The 21696-nt window shown below is 40.3% G+C and overlaps 1 protein-coding gene and 1 long non-coding RNA gene across 4 annotated transcripts in view; one reads left to right on the top strand and one right to left on the bottom strand.

Moving 5' to 3' along the window:
* The window catches only part of LOC127009537 (carboxy-terminal domain RNA polymerase II polypeptide A small phosphatase 1-like), a 66239-nt gene extending 49186 nt beyond the window's left edge, over positions 1-17053 (top strand). The window contains exons 2-5 of the mRNA XM_050882710.1: positions 6802-7052; positions 10698-10847; positions 11621-11806; positions 13286-17053. Of these exons, the coding sequence (XP_050738667.1) occupies positions 6802-7052; positions 10698-10847; positions 11621-11806; positions 13286-13591 (893 nt within the window). The 3' untranslated portion in view covers positions 13592-17053. The remainder of the gene's footprint in view (positions 1-6801; positions 7053-10697; positions 10848-11620; positions 11807-13285) is intronic.
* On the bottom strand, positions 4637-21250 carry LOC127009538 (uncharacterized). Of its 3 annotated transcripts, none has more exons than XR_007762037.1 (4): positions 21137-21250; positions 9950-10160; positions 8143-8314; positions 4637-5962 (listed from the first exon to the last, which is right to left on the bottom strand). It is a non-coding gene; the product is annotated as an uncharacterized LOC127009538 (long non-coding RNA). The 3 variants fall into 3 exon arrangements; XR_007762035.1 differs by having other exon boundaries at positions 8212-8314; XR_007762036.1 differs by lacking the exon at positions 8143-8314.
* Positions 21251-21696: the final 446 nt, after the last annotated feature.

Below are 21696 nucleotides of genomic sequence, written 5' to 3'. Positions count from 1 at the left end.
AGAGAATTCAATATATGCGTTAAGTTCTGATTTATCTTTTTTTTCTTTTTTTCTCGGTGGTTTTTAACGTTGTGTGTGTGTGTGTGTGTGTGTGTGTGTGTGTGTGTGTGTGTGTGTGTGTGTGTGTGTGTGTGTGTGTGTTTCGTAATCCTCATTGAGCCGGACGGGTGGTGTTTTTTTTCTTTTTTTTATCGTACGTCCATATAAGGTTTCTCCATGCCACATACCACTCTCTCTCTCTCTCTCTCTCTCTCTCTCTCTCTCTCTCTCTCTCTCTCTCTTTTTTTTTTTTCTATCTCTAACACTCTCTCTCTCTCTCTCTCTCTCTCTCTCTCTCTCTCTCTCTCTCTCTCTCTCTCTCTCTCTCTCTCTCGTGTCATTATATTTCTTGGCACACTTCAATGTATTTAGTAATCATGGTATTTGGCAAAGGCTGTGTGTACTCTTAAGTCTCGATCTGTAGTCTCGATACCATCTATTGTGTTTGCATTGCTTTGATCTCCCTTCCTTATCACATGCTCTCTCTGCCTTCCACAAGTTCCTCCACGCCACGCCATTCCCTTGACACATCAGTTTCAGCACGATCAGTATGCCAGACCCGGTTCCCTACAAGCCTTCTCTGATCCACTTTTACGGGTCATTGGCTATTCTACATCCAACATTCATTTTCTTTGTTTGTAGTAGTAGTAGTAGAGTGGCGCAAGTATGACGGAAATGGAAGTGAAGGATGTGAGCTTTGATAATTTTTATGAGGAAGAAAATAGTTGGTGCCGTGGTTGGTTTGTGAGTTGGATTTTTTTTATAGTACGTAACTGGCTGACGTCTCTCTATCTCTTCACAACGGAGAGCTTAGAATCCGGCTGTTTGTGTTATCAGTTTTCCTTTTCCTTTTCTTTTTTGTAGCATCTGAGCAACTTCATAATTTTTGTATAGTTTCTGTTCCCTATATTTTTGTTTGGTGTGTATGCTTTTAATTTACTGGCGTGCTGTTTAAAAAGTCCATTATTCGTATATTAGTATCATTATCTTTATTATTTTATTATTATTATTATTATTATTATTATCATTATTAGTATTATTACGGCTGTTTTTGTTCCTACTTCTATTACTCCTCCTCCTCCTCCTCCTCCTACTACTCCTCCTACTACTACTACTACTACTACTACTACTACTACTACTACTACTACTACCACCTTTTCTTTATCACCAACTTTATCATCACTACTACTACTACTACTACTATTACTACTACTACCAGTCGCTATAACAACACAATACATGACAAACTCGACGCCCTCTCTTGCAGTCTGGCTCTCTTAAGTCTTGTTGGGTCAGGTCAGGTCAGGTCAGGTTAGGTTAGGCTAGGTTCGGTCATGGCTTACGTTCCTTCACTTAAGCTCGGTCCCTACGGTAAACGAACTCCACTCCCCATTCAATCTCCTTTTCCTCTTCATTGCCATACTATTCAGATCCGTCTCGCGTGTATGGCAGCGAGTTCACGTTTTAAGGGTAGCTTCGCTAATCTGCACGCGCCATCCCATTTAGTAGTAATACTCCTCTTCGTTATTCTCCTTCCTTCTAATCATCCTTTCCTTTTTTCTTTTTCTTTTCTTTTTTTTTCTTTTTTATTGTTACTTGTATTTCATTTCTCACTGGCTTCCTTTTTCTTCTCACCCTTCGTTGTTATTGTTGTGTACATATATTATTATTTTTTTTCACTAAAGCAGAGAAGCAGCTCAAGGGCAAAATATCAATAACCAAAAGAACCCGTTATGTTTGCACTGCTCCTGTAAAGAAAATAGAATGGGGGATTGAAGGGGGTGGGGGGGGGGTCAAAATAAGGTGATCAGGGGAAACTAAGATCAGATGAAGAATTAAAATTTTATCGTTTGACGTGGAGGTCGCTTATCAGTTCTTTATCTTGACAATCACACTTTTTACACCATTTCAATACTCCTGTATCTTTTTTTCTTCTCATGCGTACTGATTAGAAGGGTGCGTACTAATAGGCGAGTTCCAAATTTGCGTCCTAATAGGCACACACGGGGGGGGGGTCCTTGATGCTGGTGTGTGTTGGGGGAGGGAAGGCGTGAATTGAATGTGTGTGTGTGTGTGTGTGTGTGTGTGTGTGTGTGTGTGCGCCATTCGTTAAGCAGCATGGTATGAGAGAGAGAGAGAGAGAGAGAGAGAGAGAGAGAGAGAGAGAGAGAGAGAGAGAGAGAGAGAGAGAGAGAATATTTCGTTTCCTTTGCTTTTTTTTGTGTGTGGGTGTGTGTGTGTGTGTGCGTGTGCGTGTGCGTGTGCGTGTGTAAAGATGGAAGCTCACACACGTGGGTTTTAAGATCATAGAGCCATGTGTGTGTGTGTGTGTGTGTGTGTGTGTGTGTGTGTGTGTGTGAGAGAGAGAGAGAGAGAGAGAGAGAGAGAGAGAGAGAGAGAGACTGAGTGAAAAGGTGCTGGCTTTCCCTACAGACTTGTGCCAACACCCAGTTTATATTTAGCACACACACACACACACACACACACACACACACACACACACACTGCTTTTTGAGTCCAGTGTTTTTGCATTCTCTCTCTCTCTCTCTCTCTCTCTCTCTCTCTCTCTCTCTCTCTCGTTGACAACAGTAGTTTTTTTTTTTTACGCATTTGGTGCCATCACTTTCTCCTCTTCCCTCACATAGCCTCTCTCTCTCTCTCTCTCTCTCTCTCTCTCTCTCTCTCTCTCTCTCAAAATTGGCAAAATCAAAACTTAGAGAAAAAGAAAATACTTCGACTGATCTACTTTTCGTGTCTTTAATATTATCACAGTTGTTGTCGTTGTTGTTGTTGTGGTGGTGGTGGTGGTGATGGTGAAGAAGGGAAAGGAAGGAAGGGATGGAGGGAGGGAGACAGACTTGGCGTTACCCGTGTGATGTTGAGGTTAGCGATAAGACATCTTTCTGAGACGGTCACGTGGCCATGACTTGACCTGTGTGTGTGTGTGTGTGTGTGTGTGTGTGTGTGTGTGTGTGTTGTCGTTGTGGTGATAATGGTGAATCGTATTGTTCTGGGGCAAGACGTGGTGATGAAAAGGCTATTGTTGATGTATTTGGCGTAGTAGTAGTAGTAGTGGTGGTGATGATACAGGCAAGAGGTGGTGATATAATCTCGTCCATGGTTACGTGATGCTGGGAGTGGTAATGACGGTGTAGGCAGGTGGGCAGGTGAATAGTTAACCAGGTATGCCATGGCGGTGGTATTAATAGTAATGGTTGTATACCCTGATGGTTATGCTAATGATACCAGGGTGTGCGTGTGACAAGGCTGCGAATAGTGGTGCAGGATGGCGGGCGATGGAGTTGGTGTTGCTGGTGTTGTGTGCGGAGGTGGTTATCGCTATGCTGGCAGGAAGCGGAGGTAGTGTGTCACCGCGAACCTTATCGTCAAAGTCCTTATCTTACCGAGGCATTTAAACGAAGCCCACGATGACATCTGGCCTGAACGTAGGTAGGTAAGCTATTATTGAACGGCTTGTCAATTGAAGAACGGTTAACTTAGCAACCACTGATATTGTATGATGAGTAAATGAAGCAGCCTCTCATATTGTAAAGTGGCCAAGTGTTCTGATGCTTTTAATACGGTGAATATGTAACTAGCTGCTCCTCACTTCTTCCATCTTCCTGTCTGCTTATTTATAGATGTCGAAGCAGACCTATTTATATTGCCTTTGCAACGACATATTATTTTTCCTTCTCTTACTAAATGTTGAGATGCTTTTAAATACGGTGAATGTGTAAACAACTGCTCCTCATCCCCCCCTCCCCCCATCCCCAGCGTTTCCTTTCGCCTTAGTTATAGATGTCGATTGATATATGGCCTTTGCAGCGTTTTTTCCCTCTTACTAAATGTTGAGATGCTTATAAATAGCGGTGAATATGTTACCAGCTGCTTATCTCCCCTTTTGTCTTTGTAGGTATAGATATAGATGCAGAGTTATAGCCTTTGCAACGATAATTTTTTCCCATTCTTCTCCTGATCGCCTATAATATCGTGGACAAGTTACTTCATCACACTTAGTTACGGAGAGCATCTGCTAACACACGAAGAAAAAAAAACATAATAGTTTCTTATCTCCAGTAATGAAATGAATGGTCTTAACAGTCAGATAAGGCATCCATCCCTCGACCTTCCACCCCCTTCACCCCTCCATTCTCCTCCTCCTCTCTCATCTCTTTACTCTTCCTCATTCCCCGTATGTCAGGCCCTCCCTCCCTCCTCCCCTTCCCCCTCCTGTCTCTCTGTGTCGCCCTTCATCCCTTCCTCCCCTCTCCTCCTCCCCGGCCCTTCATGTCTGTCTGTCTAGCCGCGTTCCCCTTCCCCCCCACCCCCTGCTCTCTGTCTGGTCCGTTTGTCTTCCCTTCTATTTCTCATCACGTCTGTTTGTCGGTCTTTATTGCTCTCTCTCTCTCTCTCTCTCTCTCTCTCTCTCTCTCTCTCTCGTTTTTTTTTATCTTCCCTTTTCTTCCTTTCTCTTTATCTCTTCCCCTTCCTTCTTCCTTTCTCTCTCTCTCTCTCTCTCTCTCTCTCTCTCTCTCTCTCTCTCGGCCTTCACCTCTTTTGTAACACCGCCGCACTCTACTTCTCCACCACCAGCCCTTCACCTTCTCTTCCACATGCTCCACCACACCCATGTCCCTGCGTCCACCTCACCAAACCACCCACCGTCGCTAGGCTCCACTGTTCCTGTTAACATTTCACCAGCCTTCACGTGACCACACTCCACTCTCACCTTTTCATACTCCACCGTGCTATCCTCTTATCGGGTCTTAGTCACTGTCTCTGTCATGTTCCCCTCCTCCTCCTCCTCGTCCTCCTCCTCCTCCTCCTCCTCCTCCTTCTTCCTTACCCTCGGTCCTCCAACTCAGCCACCACCAGGAAGCTAAGGTCATTCAGACTCGAGAAGAAAACATATTTATTCATTATTATTCCATATTACATGAATTCTAAATGTTGAGCAAGTACTACATGATGCATACCAAAGTGACTTGTTTCATTACTGTAACGCTAGATAAAGAAAGCATTTGATTTCGTAATATTTTTGTGTTGTTTGTAGAGAGGCTGAGCTGCAGAATTCTGAATATAATGTCCCCAGTGCATACGTAAGCTGTTTTAATGTTGTAACTATACTGGATAAAGCACTTGATTTCCTAAGGTATTTGTAGTAATGTTTGTAGAGGGGTTGACCAGCAGAACCATAAATGTCAGTTCCCCGGTGTATACGTTGGTGAGATGTTTCAGTATCGTGACACTGGATAAAGAAGCATTTGATTTCCTAAGGTTTTTGTAATGTTTTGTAGAGAGGTTGAGCTGCTGAATCCTAAATGTCAGTTCCCCAGTGCATACGTAAGTTGTTTTGATGTTGTAACACTAGATAGAGCATTTGATTTCCTAAGATTTTTGTGTTGTTCATAAAAGGACTGAACCTCACACCAAATCCTTATAAAATTATTAATTCATACATTGGAGACCTCAATCAGTGTTCAAGGTCATCAGGTATTTAAATAAACAAAAGTGAGTTCAGAAGGTCATTATCTCTTAAATTTCCATAAGGTTTTACAGTCACATAAAAGGTCTTTGATCAAGTTTGTGTAGCTGAACATTGCCAAGGACAGACGTTTTTTTACTTCTTGCATCATGTGAAAGTCAAGTGATCTTACAGTTCTGAGAGAGAGAGAGAGGTCTTGACATAATAACAAATCAGCCCAAAAGCATATTGGACAACTAGACATACAGGAAAACCATCGGAAAGTCACCCTTCAGACAAAATGCTCTAACCACTACCATTCCCAGCAACACTTTCATGTATGGAGAATTACTTGTGGGACGAATGTACTGGAATACGTATAATCCCCCATTTCACTGTACAATACACAGACACACTTAACTTGGTAGTTGAGGGGATCATGTTTCTTCAAGGCACCTAAAAGGGAGAAAAATGAGAAAAAATCATCATTCACACAAGCCATTTCATAATATATATCGAAGCATTTTCAATCTGTTTATGCATCATCTATTTTTAGGGGGGTTATATCATGGCACAAATTTGGCCCGTTGCTGGTACACGGTAAAGCCACAAATTTGGCCCGTCGCTGGTATCGGGTTAAGCATTCAGATCTCGTTGAAAGGTGTAGTACCTAGATTTTATGTTTTCAGGGAGTACTTACCTTAGTTGAAAATTGTTACTCTTTACTTTTTTTTTTTGTGGTGGTGGTGGAACAAAAAGACACCATCACCAGCTACTCTTTAGATCATGACTAAGGGCAATTTTATTTTTTTCTTTCATCAAACTCCCATCATATTTTCCTTGTTCTCGAGTCTGTATCATACAACGTTATTATAAGTTGGCCCTATATGACGTATCATGTATAGACTATGCCTGCACTTAAGTGGCTTGATGGAAAGGCATGAACAGTACTCTGAGCAGGTTCAACTATAGCATTAGACATGTGTGTATTGTGCAGGGTTGTTCTTGACACTTGGTTTAAAATTTGGTGTGAGGAAAGGTAGGATAAATGTTCATAAATCAATGTAACAGTTATTAAGACAAAACTTCAACTCAACTCAACCAATGAAAAGTGAAAAAAGGTTTAAATAAAGCATCAGTGTAATAATTTGATCATGTATTTTTTTGTGATTTGCATCTGAGAACTTGTTGTGTACCCTGGAAGACGACGACTTCAACAAATTTGATCATACTACAACAGTGTATTAGCAAATCATGCTTGTAACAGATACTTAACGTTGAATTTTATATTACAGGAAGCCAAAATGGAAAGAAGCCCAAGAAGAGTATTCTGCGCACCCTGTTTTGCTGTTGTGTGTCAGGGGAGAACGACAATGGGAGTACAGCGAATGGAGTGTGTGTCCCGGAAGATGTCCCGCCCTACACCCTTATATCCCCCCCGCCAGGGCCACAGCGGCACCTCCTACCACCTGTCAGTCATCGAGACATGCACAAGATATGCATGGTTATTGATCTTGATGAGACACTTGTACATTCATCATTTAAGGTATGAATCTGTTTCTCTTCTTGGTTTGACAAATGAAGTTCTTACATTGCATTATTTCAGTAATTTTATAGTAGAAGCAATATTTATTTGCACCAACTCTAGCTCACTCAGCTATTAGAGAAGGTTAGAATCAAGGAGGGTAAATAAAGGTGGAGGAGAACATTGACCGGCGGTGGCTCAGTGAAGCTTGTGGGGTCAGTGGCGGCCATGTTGGTGGGTAGTAAGGTGTAAGCACTAGTACAAACAACTCGCCAATGATGTAACTTTTGACAGCTTTTAAGATTTAGTGAAACAGCTTAAGCATTTTGAAGCTTTTACAGGTTTTCATGCTTTGCAACCACTTGCATGTTGTTGTCCTGCATTGCAATAACTAACCTCAAGGTAGATCATACACACTGCTTTGACCAGTAGGAAAATGTGATTTATTGAGACAAGTGGTTAGCGTGCCTAGCTACGAATCCATGGGCCTGGGTTTGAATCCCAGCCAGAGCAGTCAGTGTGCAGCTCACTCAGCTGTTCATTCCCCCTTTTGGGCTGGACTTAATAATGACCCGTGTCCCAGGGTAATGGATTCTTCCCACCACAGCCTCAAGGGGCCAACGTGACAGAAATGAGCACCTCAGCCACATGCAGCTTTAGTGTTTGCACCCAACTTTACCTTTTAGTATCAGCCATTTCACTGTGCCACATTAACTTAAGGTCCTCTCAGATCACTAAGTCATACTAACACAGCTAATGACCCCTTTCATCACTACACCCTTAAGCAGAACAGTGTTGAGACATTGTGAGAAAATAATGGCCTTCCTCCTCACTGCCCTTGCTAAAACTAACCTGCCTGTACAGTGAATGTTGTGTAGAGGACCCCTCTCAATACCTCATTAAGCATCACCTTGGCACAGGTGTCCTCAATGAGAGGTGATTAATTTGTTGGTTGTAATATTACACCTGTATAATGGGACTATTAAACCATGTTAGACCACTTCACTAATAAGCTCACAGAGCCAACCCCCTTCCAAGATGGCAGCCACTCACTGGCCCAGGCTTCACTCAGAGTGGCCCATTGCTGCCTCCACCTTTATTAAACACTCACTTGTGAACTGGAGGTGTAGGTACAAACTTTACTGTTGCAGTGTCAGTGAAAACAAAATTAAACACTCACTTGTGAACTGGAGGTGTAGGTACAAACTTTACTGTTGCAGAGTGTCAGTGAAAACAAAAGACCTTGATCATCCCTTATGTTAAGCTGATCCATGTCCACTCACCTGAGGAAAGGAAAGTGACATGGCAAAAAAAAATCTTTGAAAAAGGGCAAGGGTAATTGAATGAACATGTTTTCTTTAGCTACTTGTACTTGGGAGCTCAGCGTGCAGCTTTGTCTCTGCACTACACTGCAGCAGCACTCTTTGGTCCGCAAGTTCAATGGACAAGGGGATGTAAATATTTTACGGTTTTACTTTTTACTCCTAAGTTTAGTGATAAAAAAAATGGTGAGGGGAACTTCTGCTTTAGATGCCTACATTTGTATTGTTTATAACTTTATGTAACTAGTTACCATTTTTCCTTAGATACAAGTTTTTACAACAGGATTCAAGACATACACCCATATAATTATTTACTTAATATAAATATTGTCTTTTCTAAGAGAAAATGCCTCATATTTAAGTTTCTTTCAGTGAAGTCGTAGGAAATATTGATTAAAAGTTCTTCAGATTTTTGTTTTTGAATCTGAGTTACATGGAGAAAAAAATATTTGCTATGTAGTTCTTATATGTAATAATAGAAAATATCAATATCATTCAGTAAAATCTTTTTGATACTTCTCAATTAAAATTAAATGAGACACTTAAAAGGCAGGCTTCAATTTATGCTGGGTCTGAAAATCCAAAAGGTTTAAGATTGAAAAGTCAAATGAATTAAAAGGTGGTATAACCTTATTTTGAGATACAAGCTTTCAAACTTTTTAATTTTGTTTCCATATCTTTGCTTACACTGACAAAAGATGAAAAATAAAAATTCTATCATTCCATTGGCTCCTGGAGCCTGCTGTTACTTCAGTAATGCAGCAAAGTATCAGAGGTGCAATGATCCTCATTGTTTCTGGGTTGCTGAAGCAAAACTCTCCTGGAGCATGATACTTTTGAGTGCTTCTCATCTTTTATTTTCTTGCTTATTTTGTTGTGGGTGACTTCTTAATCTTTATACTCCATCAGGCACAATCACATCTTTTATGTTAGTCTCCGTCACGCTGCGATCGTGGCGCTCTTCAAATATCGCACTCAATCTTATGACACACAGTTTGTTTATGTTTGAGGCTGTGCATCATACATCAAGCCCTATCATTGGCCCTTTGTTTTCAACATGCTGGATGCTTGGCCAATCACATCTCAGCTTTTACAAAGATTTGTTTGTTGTAGTCTGTCTCCAGATTTTTCCGCGGTGAGCACACGGTCACGACGTGTGCTGTATTTTATCATTTTTTCACCAATTTCTAGGCAAGATAGCAGATATATATGTATTTCCATGAGTAAAAAAGTATTTCAGGCACATGATATGATACATGACAATACGTAAGAATTGTTTTTTGTCTTCTTATTGACCTAGATAAGAGCAGAGTGTGACACGAGGATGATGTCAGATGACGAGTGTGAGGTGATACTGGAGGTTTCCCATCTATACGAATATATAAGTTCCATTTGTTCATTTTTCATTATATCATAGCAAAGAGCAGCTTCTAAGCTTCAAATGATATATATTTGTCCCAGTATTTGTTAAATAATTTGACTGAACACTAAGGTAAGCAAGGGAACACCTATTAATATTAGTTACCCCGTTTTTTATGCATGCAACTTAAAACCACCCGCTCATTTTATCACGGAGTATAAGGGTTAAATCTTTACCTTGAATTTTGAGCACAGATAGGCGACCAAGGCAATACTTGACAGCCCAGCAAACTGCTGCAGGGCACACCATTTTGAGCTGCGAGTGATTCCGCCTGTAACCTTGTTTGCGGTGGGGAGGAGATAAGGTGTGCGGCTATCTTGCTGTGGTGGAATTACAGATAGTTTTACCTTCTTGTCCTCCACACCCTTTGCAGAGGCCACCTTAAACCTGTAGATAGAATTGACATCAGATTAAAACTGACCTGGGCTGAATAAATGAGTCAGTAACCCATGGGAAGAGTATGGCGTGAGAGAATAACAAACACCTGCTCTTTCATTTTAATTAGTTCCAGTGTCACACTCCTGCTGGACTCTACCTCACAAGAGATCCCTCAGCTGTCAGGTACTGGCAATAGTTGCCAGCTCTGTAGCAATACAAGAAAATTTGCATCAGACTGATGCCCAAAATTTATGGGAATATCATATTACAGCAATGCTGTGTGAATAAAACATGACTCCATAAATGCTGCAGAAGTGGCTGTGAAACCAAACTCCACCACAAGGCACTGGTTGGGTATTTTCACAAGATATAAAATATCTATTTCACTTAACTGGATGCTGCCATTAAATCAACCAGTTCAATAATTTTTAACTAATTTCATTTTTTTATTTTCTTATTCATTCCAAGGAAATATTTTTATTCATTATGTCTTATGTGCTATGGTACTGCTTTACTGTGTGTACTTAATGATGTTTTTAATTGCAGCCTATCAGTAATGCTGACTTCATAGTTCCTGTCGAAATAGATGGAACCATCCACCAAGTTTATGTATTAAAGCGACCATTCGTGGACGACTTCCTGCAGAAGATGGGAGAACTCTATGAGTGTGTACTATTTACAGCCAGCTTAGCTAAGGTGAGGAGAGAATAATTTCCTGATATGCTCAATATGCTGCTGCCATACTATAATGCATATCTATTATTTTATCTTTGTCTCCAAGGTTTCAGGAATGGTATTATGTATATAATGGTTTTAATCTTAAAACCAAATCCAGTTTTTTCCTCAACTTGCATTTTGTTCAGTTACTTTGCAAAATTGGAGAAATTAATGTTAAGTAAGGTCTTTAAAAAGTGATGGTGAAGCTAAAGTTCCTCCCAAAATTATATTTAAACCAAATGAGAATCTTTATGGTAATTGATGATTACCTAACATGTCAAAGATTCATTTGTATTACAGCCCCTTCATCTAAACAGTAAATAAACACATGGTAGTCTATAAAAAAATTAATACACCATTTGTCTATAGCTCTCATGATTGTCATAACAAATAGAGTAGGTATTGAACATGAGGCCAGATTTACTCTTGATACCATGCTTGTGAGAAAAGTCAGTGACTCAGATTCTAACATTGTTTTGCCTCATGAACTAATGGGAGTGTGTGATATGTAGCCCCCCCACTTTTTTTCTTTTTTTTTACGTCCATCTATTGCCCGGGTAGGGTTGCTTGAGGGGCCTAGATGGTATTTGGCCCCAGCCCGTCATGGCGCAGGCAATTGTTTTTAGTAGTGCCATCTTCTTTTGTGACACTCATTCACTTCTTGCTCAACAAAGTTTCCATTTGGTAACTTTAAGGTTTTATCTTTGTCCGCAGAGCTGCCATATATCAGTCCCGTGTTGTTTGGTTTTCAGTATGCTGATCCTGTAGCAAACCTTCTGGACAAATGGGGAGTGTTTCGAGCACGCTTGTTTCGAGAATCCTGCGTCTTCCACCGAGGCAATTATGTCAAGGATTTAAGTCGTTTAGGCAGAGATCTTCATAAAGTTGTCATAATGGACAATTCGCCTGCATCGTACATCTTCCATCCTGACAATGCTGTGAGTCATATTTTTTTGTCTTTAAGTATATCTTTATTCCCATCATATGCCTTACTGTAAAAAATAATACTTTTGTGACATATATCTACTTTAACTTATCTGAATTTTTAGAAGTTTCAGCTACTCACACTTTTCTTACCTAATTGAGTCCATGCTCTTTTTATATTTTATAGTATTTGGAATGAGTCATGGTAGGCTAAGAAATGTGCAGTAGAGGAGAACAAATGAACCAACAAGATCAGATCAATTAAGTAATGAAGATGTATACAAGAGATCTGGTATGGCTGTGAGCACATGAGCAGTAGTGTATAGTGGTAGCAAGAGTGAAACCGTATTCATTTGGGTGGCTGGGCATGGCATGAGGTTGCTAAATGGTTGCTCTGAGTCATAGTAGGGCAAGGGGTGTCAGGGGGACCAATGATAACGTTAACGAATAGGATGGAAAGAATATGTGAGAGGTAGAAGGGGGAAGCGAGTGTTGCAGCCTAGGTGGATATGAACAGAAAGAACGTGAGTGATGTGCTGTGGAAGGACTTTTTGGAGGAGTAGGACACTGTAGATAGAGGTGTTGATATTCTCCAACTTTCTAGGTAAAGCAAGTTGCAAAGCTTATTTCAGGTGTGTTTTCTTAGTTAAGGTACGGTTTGTGTCTGTTAAATATTTACATGCCATGCACTTTACACATGATAGATGCATTCCCCACTTTAAACATTTCCATTACCTTACGCATTTTCCTCCTAGAGAACTTTTACTCTCTTTTTTCCCTCCTATTGTCCACCTGCCATCCAATAACCCGGTAGCAGCGATGGGCCAAATTTGTGCCATGATATAAACCCCCAAAAATAGATCATACATAATCTGATCACAAATGCTTTGATATATATTATGAAATGATTTGTGTGAGGGGTGATTTTTTCTCATTTTTCTCGCTTGGAGGAACCATTAAGAAACATGATCCCCTCTGCTACTGGGATAATGGCAGTATTTCTATCATGATGTGCATTTAGAAGTTCATCAAAATGTTCTCTCCATGTCTTTCCTCCCCCTTTGTCCACTAGTTTGATTCTCTCCATGTCTTTCCTCCCCCTTTGTCCACTAGTTTGATTCTCTCCATGTCTTTCCTCCCCCTTTGTCCACTAGTTTGATTCTCTCCATGTCTTTCCTCTCCCTTTGTCCACTAGTTTGATTCTCTCCATGTCTTTCCTCTCCCTTTGTCCACTAGTTTGATTCTCTCCATGTCTTTCCTCTCCCTTTGTCCACTAGTTTGATTCTCTCCATGTCTTTCCTCTCCCTTTGTCCACTAGTTTGATTCTCTCCATGTCTTTCCTCCCCCTTTGTCCACTAGCATCTTGGCTTCTTTGTGTCTCACCCATTGCACCACCCTTGAGCTTTTGCATCACTCCAGAATTTTCAGTGATTACATTTTTATAGATTTATTTATTTTTTAACATGCAATAAAATTGATTTTTTTTTCCACAGGTTCCTGTTTCATCATGGTTTGATGATATGAGTGACTCTGAGCTAAATGACCTTGTTCCTTTTCTGGAAACCTTGAGCAAGGTGGATAATGTGTACAGTGTGCTACGAAATTGCAACAATCCATTAAACTCTCAAACACCGCCTCAGCAGCAGCAAGGGAGCCAAGTTCTTACTCAGATAAACCAGGGACCCATGACTCAAGTCCAGCCCTCCCCTCCACCCTTGATATCCCAGCAGCATCAGCAAGAGCAGCAGCAACAGCAATACCAGAAGGACTACGAGGAGGGTAAGGACGGACCATCATGAGGGCAGGGAGCTGTGACCAGGCAGGACACGCCAGAAGAGATCAACATGCTCATAAAGTGAGCTCTCTTCTTTCCTGCTGTGGCCAAACCTTCCTCACCCTTTTTAGCTACCATTGCAACCACTGCCCACCTAAACATTTACCCCTGTCCCCCAAGCTAGCCTCTCCTCCATGTGGTCAGGGTACTCAGGGCTGGAGACATGCAAAATTGATCTCTGGAACTGAATTGAACTGACAGAACTGCTCTTGTTGTACAGCAACAAACCCAGACCTTGAGGAAGACAAGACTAATTGGTGTTAAACGGCCAGTTATGTCTGGAGCTAGTAGGGGATGAAAGTGGAGCGATGGGAACTAAGATGACTTTCCATTAGGGTGATGTCTATGTCATCATAATGGATTTAAAACGGTGATTAGGTGACAAGTGGTGCAGACAGTCTGTGTCTAAAATGCCTGAGCGTACCTCCCTTCACCATCTCTGTATTTCATCCGTTTCTAGCATCTGATGCAGCCAATACATGATGAAAACATACTTGTGTTAATGTGCTGGGCAGACGGCTTAGCAGGGGTTACCAGACAAGTGCCAAGATGAGACTCCCACTCAGTGTCATCATATCATGGAATGATGTATATTAGAGCAGTCATAATTTCAACTATATGATGTTATGCAGCTGCTATTTTTAATAATTTTTACCTAAGATATAGAGGCATAGTTTGTGTGCTTTACTATTTTCTGAACAAAAAGATTTTGTGTGCCAATGCCGAGTTTCCCCATATTTTTATTTCCTACTTGATGGTAGATGTTCTGCTATCATTGCTTTGATATTCATTCTGTTTCTAGTATACCTCAATAATGCCTAACCTCTATTCTTGCTTAGTTTTCCTTCCATTCTGTAAGAGTAGCTGTCACACCATTTATGCTAAGTTATCATGGGTGATTGGGGCTACTAATTTTTTTTTCTTAAATGGGAAAGGGCGGGTCCAAGTCGCTGCTATAACGAGCTGTTGTACCATTTCACCACCAAGAACTGATCAGTGCTATCATGGTTAAGAGTGGAACAGTGATAATAGTAACAATAATAATGATAATAATACTGATAATCCAGGCAGCAGGTCACGTGCATAATTTACTGATAAATGAACGTCCAATAGTTAACATGGCCTTTCTTCCTGCAAACTATCTCTTTTGTCCATAAATCTTGTTAAATAGGTGTAGCATTATATAAACTTATTTAGATAGGTAGAGGTAGATACATTTTATATACTCTCATGTGAATTATTGTATTTTTATCCATTTTCTTAGCTATTTACATGACAACTTTAATTGGACTTTTGCCATTTTTCATTAACATTTTTTATGATGTATGAGATATACTTTGTGGCATGTCATTTTACAATATTGACAGTAGGTGGTATCAGAGCTATGTCTATAGGGAAACATATTGGTGCTTTAAAAGTAACTGTTCTCTGTGATAATGGGCAAAATCTTGACAACTAATGAGAGGATGGATCATGGTTTGAAACTTCATTCCACTTGCAATTTTTGAAGGAGGGCCATTTAGATTGAAAGTGTTAGTGTATATAAAAGAAAACCTTTAGTGTTTATAAGACAATTGTGAAGTAGAAGTTTTCTATTTGATATACAATTATCAGAAACATTTTATAATTTTTAACGGACTAAAATAAAAACCAAGATGATTGAAATACCTAAAACCATGCCAGTCTTTCAGTCCTTCATCAAAGTTATTAGTTGTGTGTACTGTCCTCCTGGTGACCCACATACCCAGCAGGCAAAGGCTGCTGCCCAGCTCCCTCTGTCTTCTGGGAATTAGTGGGACCCTGAAATTTATGAAGTGTGTCTGTACTCTAGCTAATTTGGTATGAAAAATTATTGTCAGTTCTTTCCTAAAGCTTCCCTCTCGCTATTAACCCATTACAACGAGTGCCGTGATCTGCTGACCTCTTGTTGATGTCCTACCTGCCCAACCCCCAGATATTACAATATAATTTTCTGTCCACACCAGAAGGCTGACACAAGCAGTCAACACCCACCCGTTGAGACCTTTTGGTAATGGTAGCAAATTTTGTAAACCGCTTTGAGCTTGCTCGGGTCTTCTTTTTTACATAAATAATTATTTTATAAAATTAAATTAATAAAACCAAGATATCTTCCAGGTTTGTAGTTAACTTTGATACATGAAAGTAAGCATGCCAATCAAGTTTTGCCATAGTGTACTCGTCTTGCATTTCCCTTGGGTGGGTAGTGTCTCGTGAGTGACTGAGCTGGCTGTGGATGGAGTCATTCATACGCATTGTTGTTGACCGATGCTCTTGTGTACATAGACTCAAGAACAGTACTCAGCTGTGGACCGAGCTGTATAAATTATGCAGCAAAGGTGTCTGTGGCATATATTGTAGGAACTTTTCTCAGTATGTACAGTACAGTGGCCTTATTATTGTTAATGGTTAAACACTATGTTTTTTACTGAAATGGATTCTTTAGAGATTAGACTATATATAAATAATGAATATCTTTAATAATATCCGTGCAACATAGTGGAAGTGTTTGCTTCCCTGAGTAGCTCCTTTTTATGGTGGTTGAAAGGATGATAGGAAGTATTTTATTTTTTCTGTTGTAAAGGAGCAGTTTTATTAAATATGTTACAAAGCATTTATTGAAGATTAAGAGATTGTCTTTGACGTTTGGTTAATCAATCAAAATGTTTAATGTTAATTGCAGGTTACAACTGGGAATTGATTTGAAAATTTATTCGAGTTTTGGAACAGGGGCAGGTGGTACTGCTTTATCGTGAACTGTCAAGTGTTACGTTTTCTATCACATAATAAATCTGTGTCTGAAATCTCGTCTAGATGCATAATGCTCTTCATCCTTTTTAGGGCGTTCTCTGCCAAGTTACATGAATGTTATTGGAACTGACACTATTGTTCTATATCATATAATCTAGGTTTACTCAAATAACTCATATTCATCTGCTTGTTACATTAGCTTGATCAAGATTAGTTGTTTTGTGTCACCTTGCCATTTGAGTTAATTTCCAATGGGCCGTGCATAATTGATGTCTTAAGAATTATTGTTATTTATTGTTTTGGTATTGTCTAGAATTGATCATTCATGGTATTTCTTACACTTGTATATTTTGTTATTTCTGGCAGTAGGGATAATGTCTTCCTCAGTATATAGTATAAGTGCCCTTGTTTCACAGCTCGATTAGTGTCAGGCTCAAGCTTCTGTGCAGTCACCTGGGATCAAAATTAACCACAGGGTGTTTCCCTTATTTCTTGCCTTATTGTAACAAATATCAACTGTGTCATATAGAAAATGTTGGTCACAAGATGTTTTATACTGATGGATTAAAGATTATTTACTGTACAAAGTGATTTTTAGGAAAATACTTCACCTGAGACACACGTCTACATGTAAAGGAAATAAACTTGTTTAATATCATGTTTTTGTCTGATAACAGGAGCTTCACACACACCCCAAAGCAGAATGTACTTTAAAACTGGTGTGGGGCCAATGAAATGGTAATATATAATGGTAATATATCAAAGACCATTCCTAAGATAGGGGATTTTCAGAATAATCTGTAATCCACTGTGTGATGTGGGAGCAAACTAAAAGGGATGGATCTATGTTGCAAGAAGCTGATTTGGCTTGCCTTTCTCCACTTTAACTACTATTGCCTGAAAATTCTCAAAGTGGTCACAAAGCTCTGGTGCCAGACTACATACCAGTGATACACCAATTATCTGTCAGTGGCTATGTGTAATGTTGGGAGACAAGAATAAAAGTTGTTATTGGTTTTATGAATTGGAGGGTGTTTGTAATGGGGTTAAGTAAAACAAATATCAAAGGAGACAGTGGGGAAAATTTGTGGGGGGTTGAATAATTCAATAAAACGGGGCAAATGAGCAGCAGTAAAAGGAAGGGAAAGGTAGGAGTGGATATCACAGTGAATGAATGTGGGCCTGGACTCTAGGTGCTCAAGCATATAATATTGTGAATTATTTATTTATGGTTATGAAGATATGAAACTAGTAATAAGGGTCAAGTGTGTGTCATTACAACTAGTCTACCATAAAAGAAAACAGGATTGTAGCTGTATCTGTAATGTGTCATCTTCAGAAAATTGTTGTGAACAACCAAACTATTTATGCAAAAGCCTGTTACATTATATTTGATACTAATTTTTTCCTCAAGGGGCGAGGGACACGGCCACGCCCTCACTAAATGTGTGATACATCTACTGAAAGTGATAATGTATAAAGACTAGAGACAAAGAGGTTGAGGAACCATGGGATACAAATACATTCAAAGAGAATTATCTACCACAGTTGCCATAACCCTGGAATGAAGCTCTTAAAAATGAGCCTACAGGAGATGGAGGTGAGTGAGATGAAACTGTTAAAAATGAACCTACAGGAGATGGAGGTGAGTGAGATGAAACTGTTAAAAATGAGCCTACAGGAGATGGAGGTGAGTGAGATGAAACTGTTAAAAATGAGCCTACAGGAGATGGAGGTGAGTGAGATGAAACTGTTAAAAATGAGCCTACAGGAGATGGAGGTGAGTGAGATGAAGCTGTTAAAAATGAGCCTACAGGAGATGGAGGTGAGTGAGATGAAACTTAAAATGAGCCTACAGGAGATGGAGGTGAGTGAGATGAAGCTGTTAAAAATGAGCCTACAGGAGATGGAGGTGAGTGAGATGAAACTTAAAATGAGCCTACAGGAGATGGAGGTGAGTGAGATGAAACTGTTAAAAATGAGCCTACAGGAGATGGCGGTGAGTAAGATGAAACTGTTAAAAATGAGCCTACAGGAGATGGAGGTGAGTGAGCTAGAAGGGGAAAGTAAGTAGGACAATCTGCAGTTCACTGGAGGAGATACGACTTCTGCAAAATAAAGTAGCCTGGCAGAGTGGTGGTGAGCAATGAGCATGACAAAAAGATATAGAGGGATGATCAACAGGCACCAATAGACATACTGACCAAGGGGAAAAACTGGTGTAAACCCTCACCTTAACAAACCGATTGGGGGAGGGAGGGATATTACATCTGAAAATCTGTTATATTCAAGGGATCTGAATTTTTCACATAGAACGAACTTTATTCATTGTATGAGTTGAAAGTTCACTATTTCTGACTACTTCTGTATATAATTAAGTTTTCTCATTGTATTAGATGAAAGGTGAGGCATGGAAGGATGAGAGCAGAGGGGCTTACAGTCGGGCAGACAATGCTAGACTGACTACACACACACACCACCCGATCGCCCTTGTTTCCATCATCTCCACCCAACGTCCATATACATGGTCAGCTGGCCCACTACCGAACCAAACCCCGCACTTACCAAACTATCTATCTATCTATCTATATTTCCAATGCCCTACTCCTTCACGGGAACTTCCCTTCAGGGGGAGGCCGCAGCAGAAGTGTCTCCATCTCTCCCTGTTCTGGCACTCCCTCTCAGCACACTTAATCCTGCTACTTCCAACTCTCTCACTCCAATACTCGCTCACCCTACTGATCCACTTTACATGTGGTCTTCCCCTGACACCTCTTCCCTCGTACATTTTTTGCAAATTTACTCTCCTTCATTCTCATGTCCAAACCATCTCAGTGTACCATGCTTCACCCATTCCACCACTCCTTTTGCTGTCACTTCCATACCAAATCTCTCATACATGCTTTCATTACTTTCTCCATTCCCCATTCCATCCTGAAACACCACATGCACCTCTTATATAACTCATATCCACTGCACGTATTCTCGACAACTGTGCTGCTTTCCATGTCCACGTCTCTGATGCCTACGACAGAGTTGGCATGACAAAACTGTTCCTTATTCCCTTCTTTACCTCCATGCTCACACTTCTTCCTTTCATAACTCTCTCCAGTGCACCTACTACCTGTCTGCCCTCTCGTTGCTCTTTCCCTCATCTCACCTTTCATACTTCCATATTTACTACATAAAACTGTCCCTAAATATTTAAATTCATTTACCTCCATTCTCTCCTTCCCCAGCCTTATCCTGCACTTCGTTGTGCTCTCTGCTCTAACTCTGTACGGATTTTTGTTTGATTTATAGATGTGTTCGGAGCCTTAAAAGTCTGATTTATCCAATATCCAGAATATAGAGGTCCAATATATAGGGAGTTTACATTATGTAGGCAAAGAGGAAGAGAGATAGAAAAAAGGGGGGGGATGTGTGGATCAGATCTTTGCACTGAAAAACAATAGGTGAAAGTTGCAAAGAGAAGTGTAAGAAGCAGTTTGCTGCTTTCATGGAGCTTGAGAAGGCTTATGACAGGATTGACAGGTAGGGTTTATGGAATGTGATGAGAATATATGGCATTACAGGAAGGGTACCCCAAGGGATCAAATCTTTTACTTAGGTGTGAGTACCTATGTGAACGTATATGGGGAGATGAGTGAGAGTTTTGATGTTGATATGCAACACGTGTATGATGATACTATTGACAGCATGGCTGGCAGCTTGAAAAGAAAACTCTCAAGCAGTTCCTTCTGAAACAGCAGCCTTACTAAAGGGGAAATAATGACAGAATCTTGCTTCTGCAAAGTTCCAGGGGAAAATGAGAGGCAGCTGTACTATCAGGAGATAGCCTATGGCAGAGGAAAGTCCTCAACAATGTCACGACCATGTAAGTCAGAGGGGTAAGGCAGAAGGGATTTGCTAATGTACAGTGGGATGACAGTGGCAATTGTGAAAACTGGGGTCTATATAATATGGTAATATATGTTCAATGTAGTTTTACATTTATGCTCTCATGTACGTTGTGTTTCTCTGCTTGCATTTACCAGCTTATTATGTTGCTATTTGTGTGTCTTCGCGCATATTATTGCTTGTGGATGTCCCTGTGTTGTCTGGCACTTACTTTGATGTATTTGTTTGTTATTGTGCATGTAAAGTAGTGCGTGTTGTAATAGTGGCTGTTTCTATTGTTTCAGGAGGTGACTCCAGTTGTTTGTGTGCAATAAAACCTATGTCAGGTTTTTCATCTTTTACAACAGTTTGCATTACAATTATACCAATATTCTACAAGTAGGCTAAGCCATTTTAATGCAGTTGTAGGGGTGGCACTCCAGCTTCTACTAAAAGGCTTGGAATTGGAGACCTCAAGGCCCTACAAACACGAGGAAGACACTTTTGCATTGAACCAAAGGGTAAACCAGGGCTAAAGGCCCTCATAGTATTTATTTATGTGTCTCAGGCAATAATATAGTACCGTAATATCACAGTTAAAGAGACAATATATATGCTCCTCAACTATACAACGGCTCAAATAGTTTAGAACTAAATCTGACCCAATGTTTAGCAATTCTTAAACTAACCAATAGAGTTTCTTCTGTAACCAAAGAGCTAATAACCTGTTGCCACTCAATTAGTAATGTATTGCCACTAAATTAGTCACCTAACCTCACCAAAATTACCTAGCAGCACTAAATTTGTAAGAGCTTCACCATCAATGGCTTATATGTAAATTGTAAGTGACATTATCCCTTACCTGCCAACAAGTCAAGCGTGACCTTCCTCCTCCTGCAGGCTGTAGGTGATAAAATTCAGCTCAAGACAGGACGTAGGCCACTCATTTCTTGCATAATCTCACAGGAAAGGCGAGGTTCCACGTGGGGCTACAAACTAAACCTGAGAGCCAATGGCACCACCAGGCATCTTCCTCTGTCCTGAAAGACATAATATGATCAGAAAATAAATCAAGGAAAATTTCAATGCTCAGACACTTACTGTTTGGACAAATGATTTATCAAACAACAGTGAAAAAATGCTATTAATCAATGCATCTAAACCTGAACTTGATACCCAAATGAACTATGAACCAGAAATAGCATATCCTACACCAGTGATATGTACTTTGATAAATAAAGTCGCAAAATGCATATTAAAAAAAATGTCTAGGTGTGAGATTGTTGGGTTAGGCCTAAAGTTGGGAGTACTAGGCTAGGGGTGAGCACTGAGCATGGCCTCGGTGCTCATCTCCGCCGGAATGGTCTGTGGCTGGATAATTCGTCACCTATAGGGACACGTACAGGGCCAGCGTGACATCCG

This window comes from Eriocheir sinensis, chromosome 41 (assembly GCF_024679095.1).
Source record: "Eriocheir sinensis breed Jianghai 21 chromosome 41, ASM2467909v1, whole genome shotgun sequence".
Taxonomy (NCBI): Eukaryota; Metazoa; Arthropoda; class Malacostraca; order Decapoda; family Varunidae; genus Eriocheir; species Eriocheir sinensis.
Note: the sequence above shows the minus strand (reverse complement) of the source record. Positions and strands in the feature narration are given on the sequence as shown.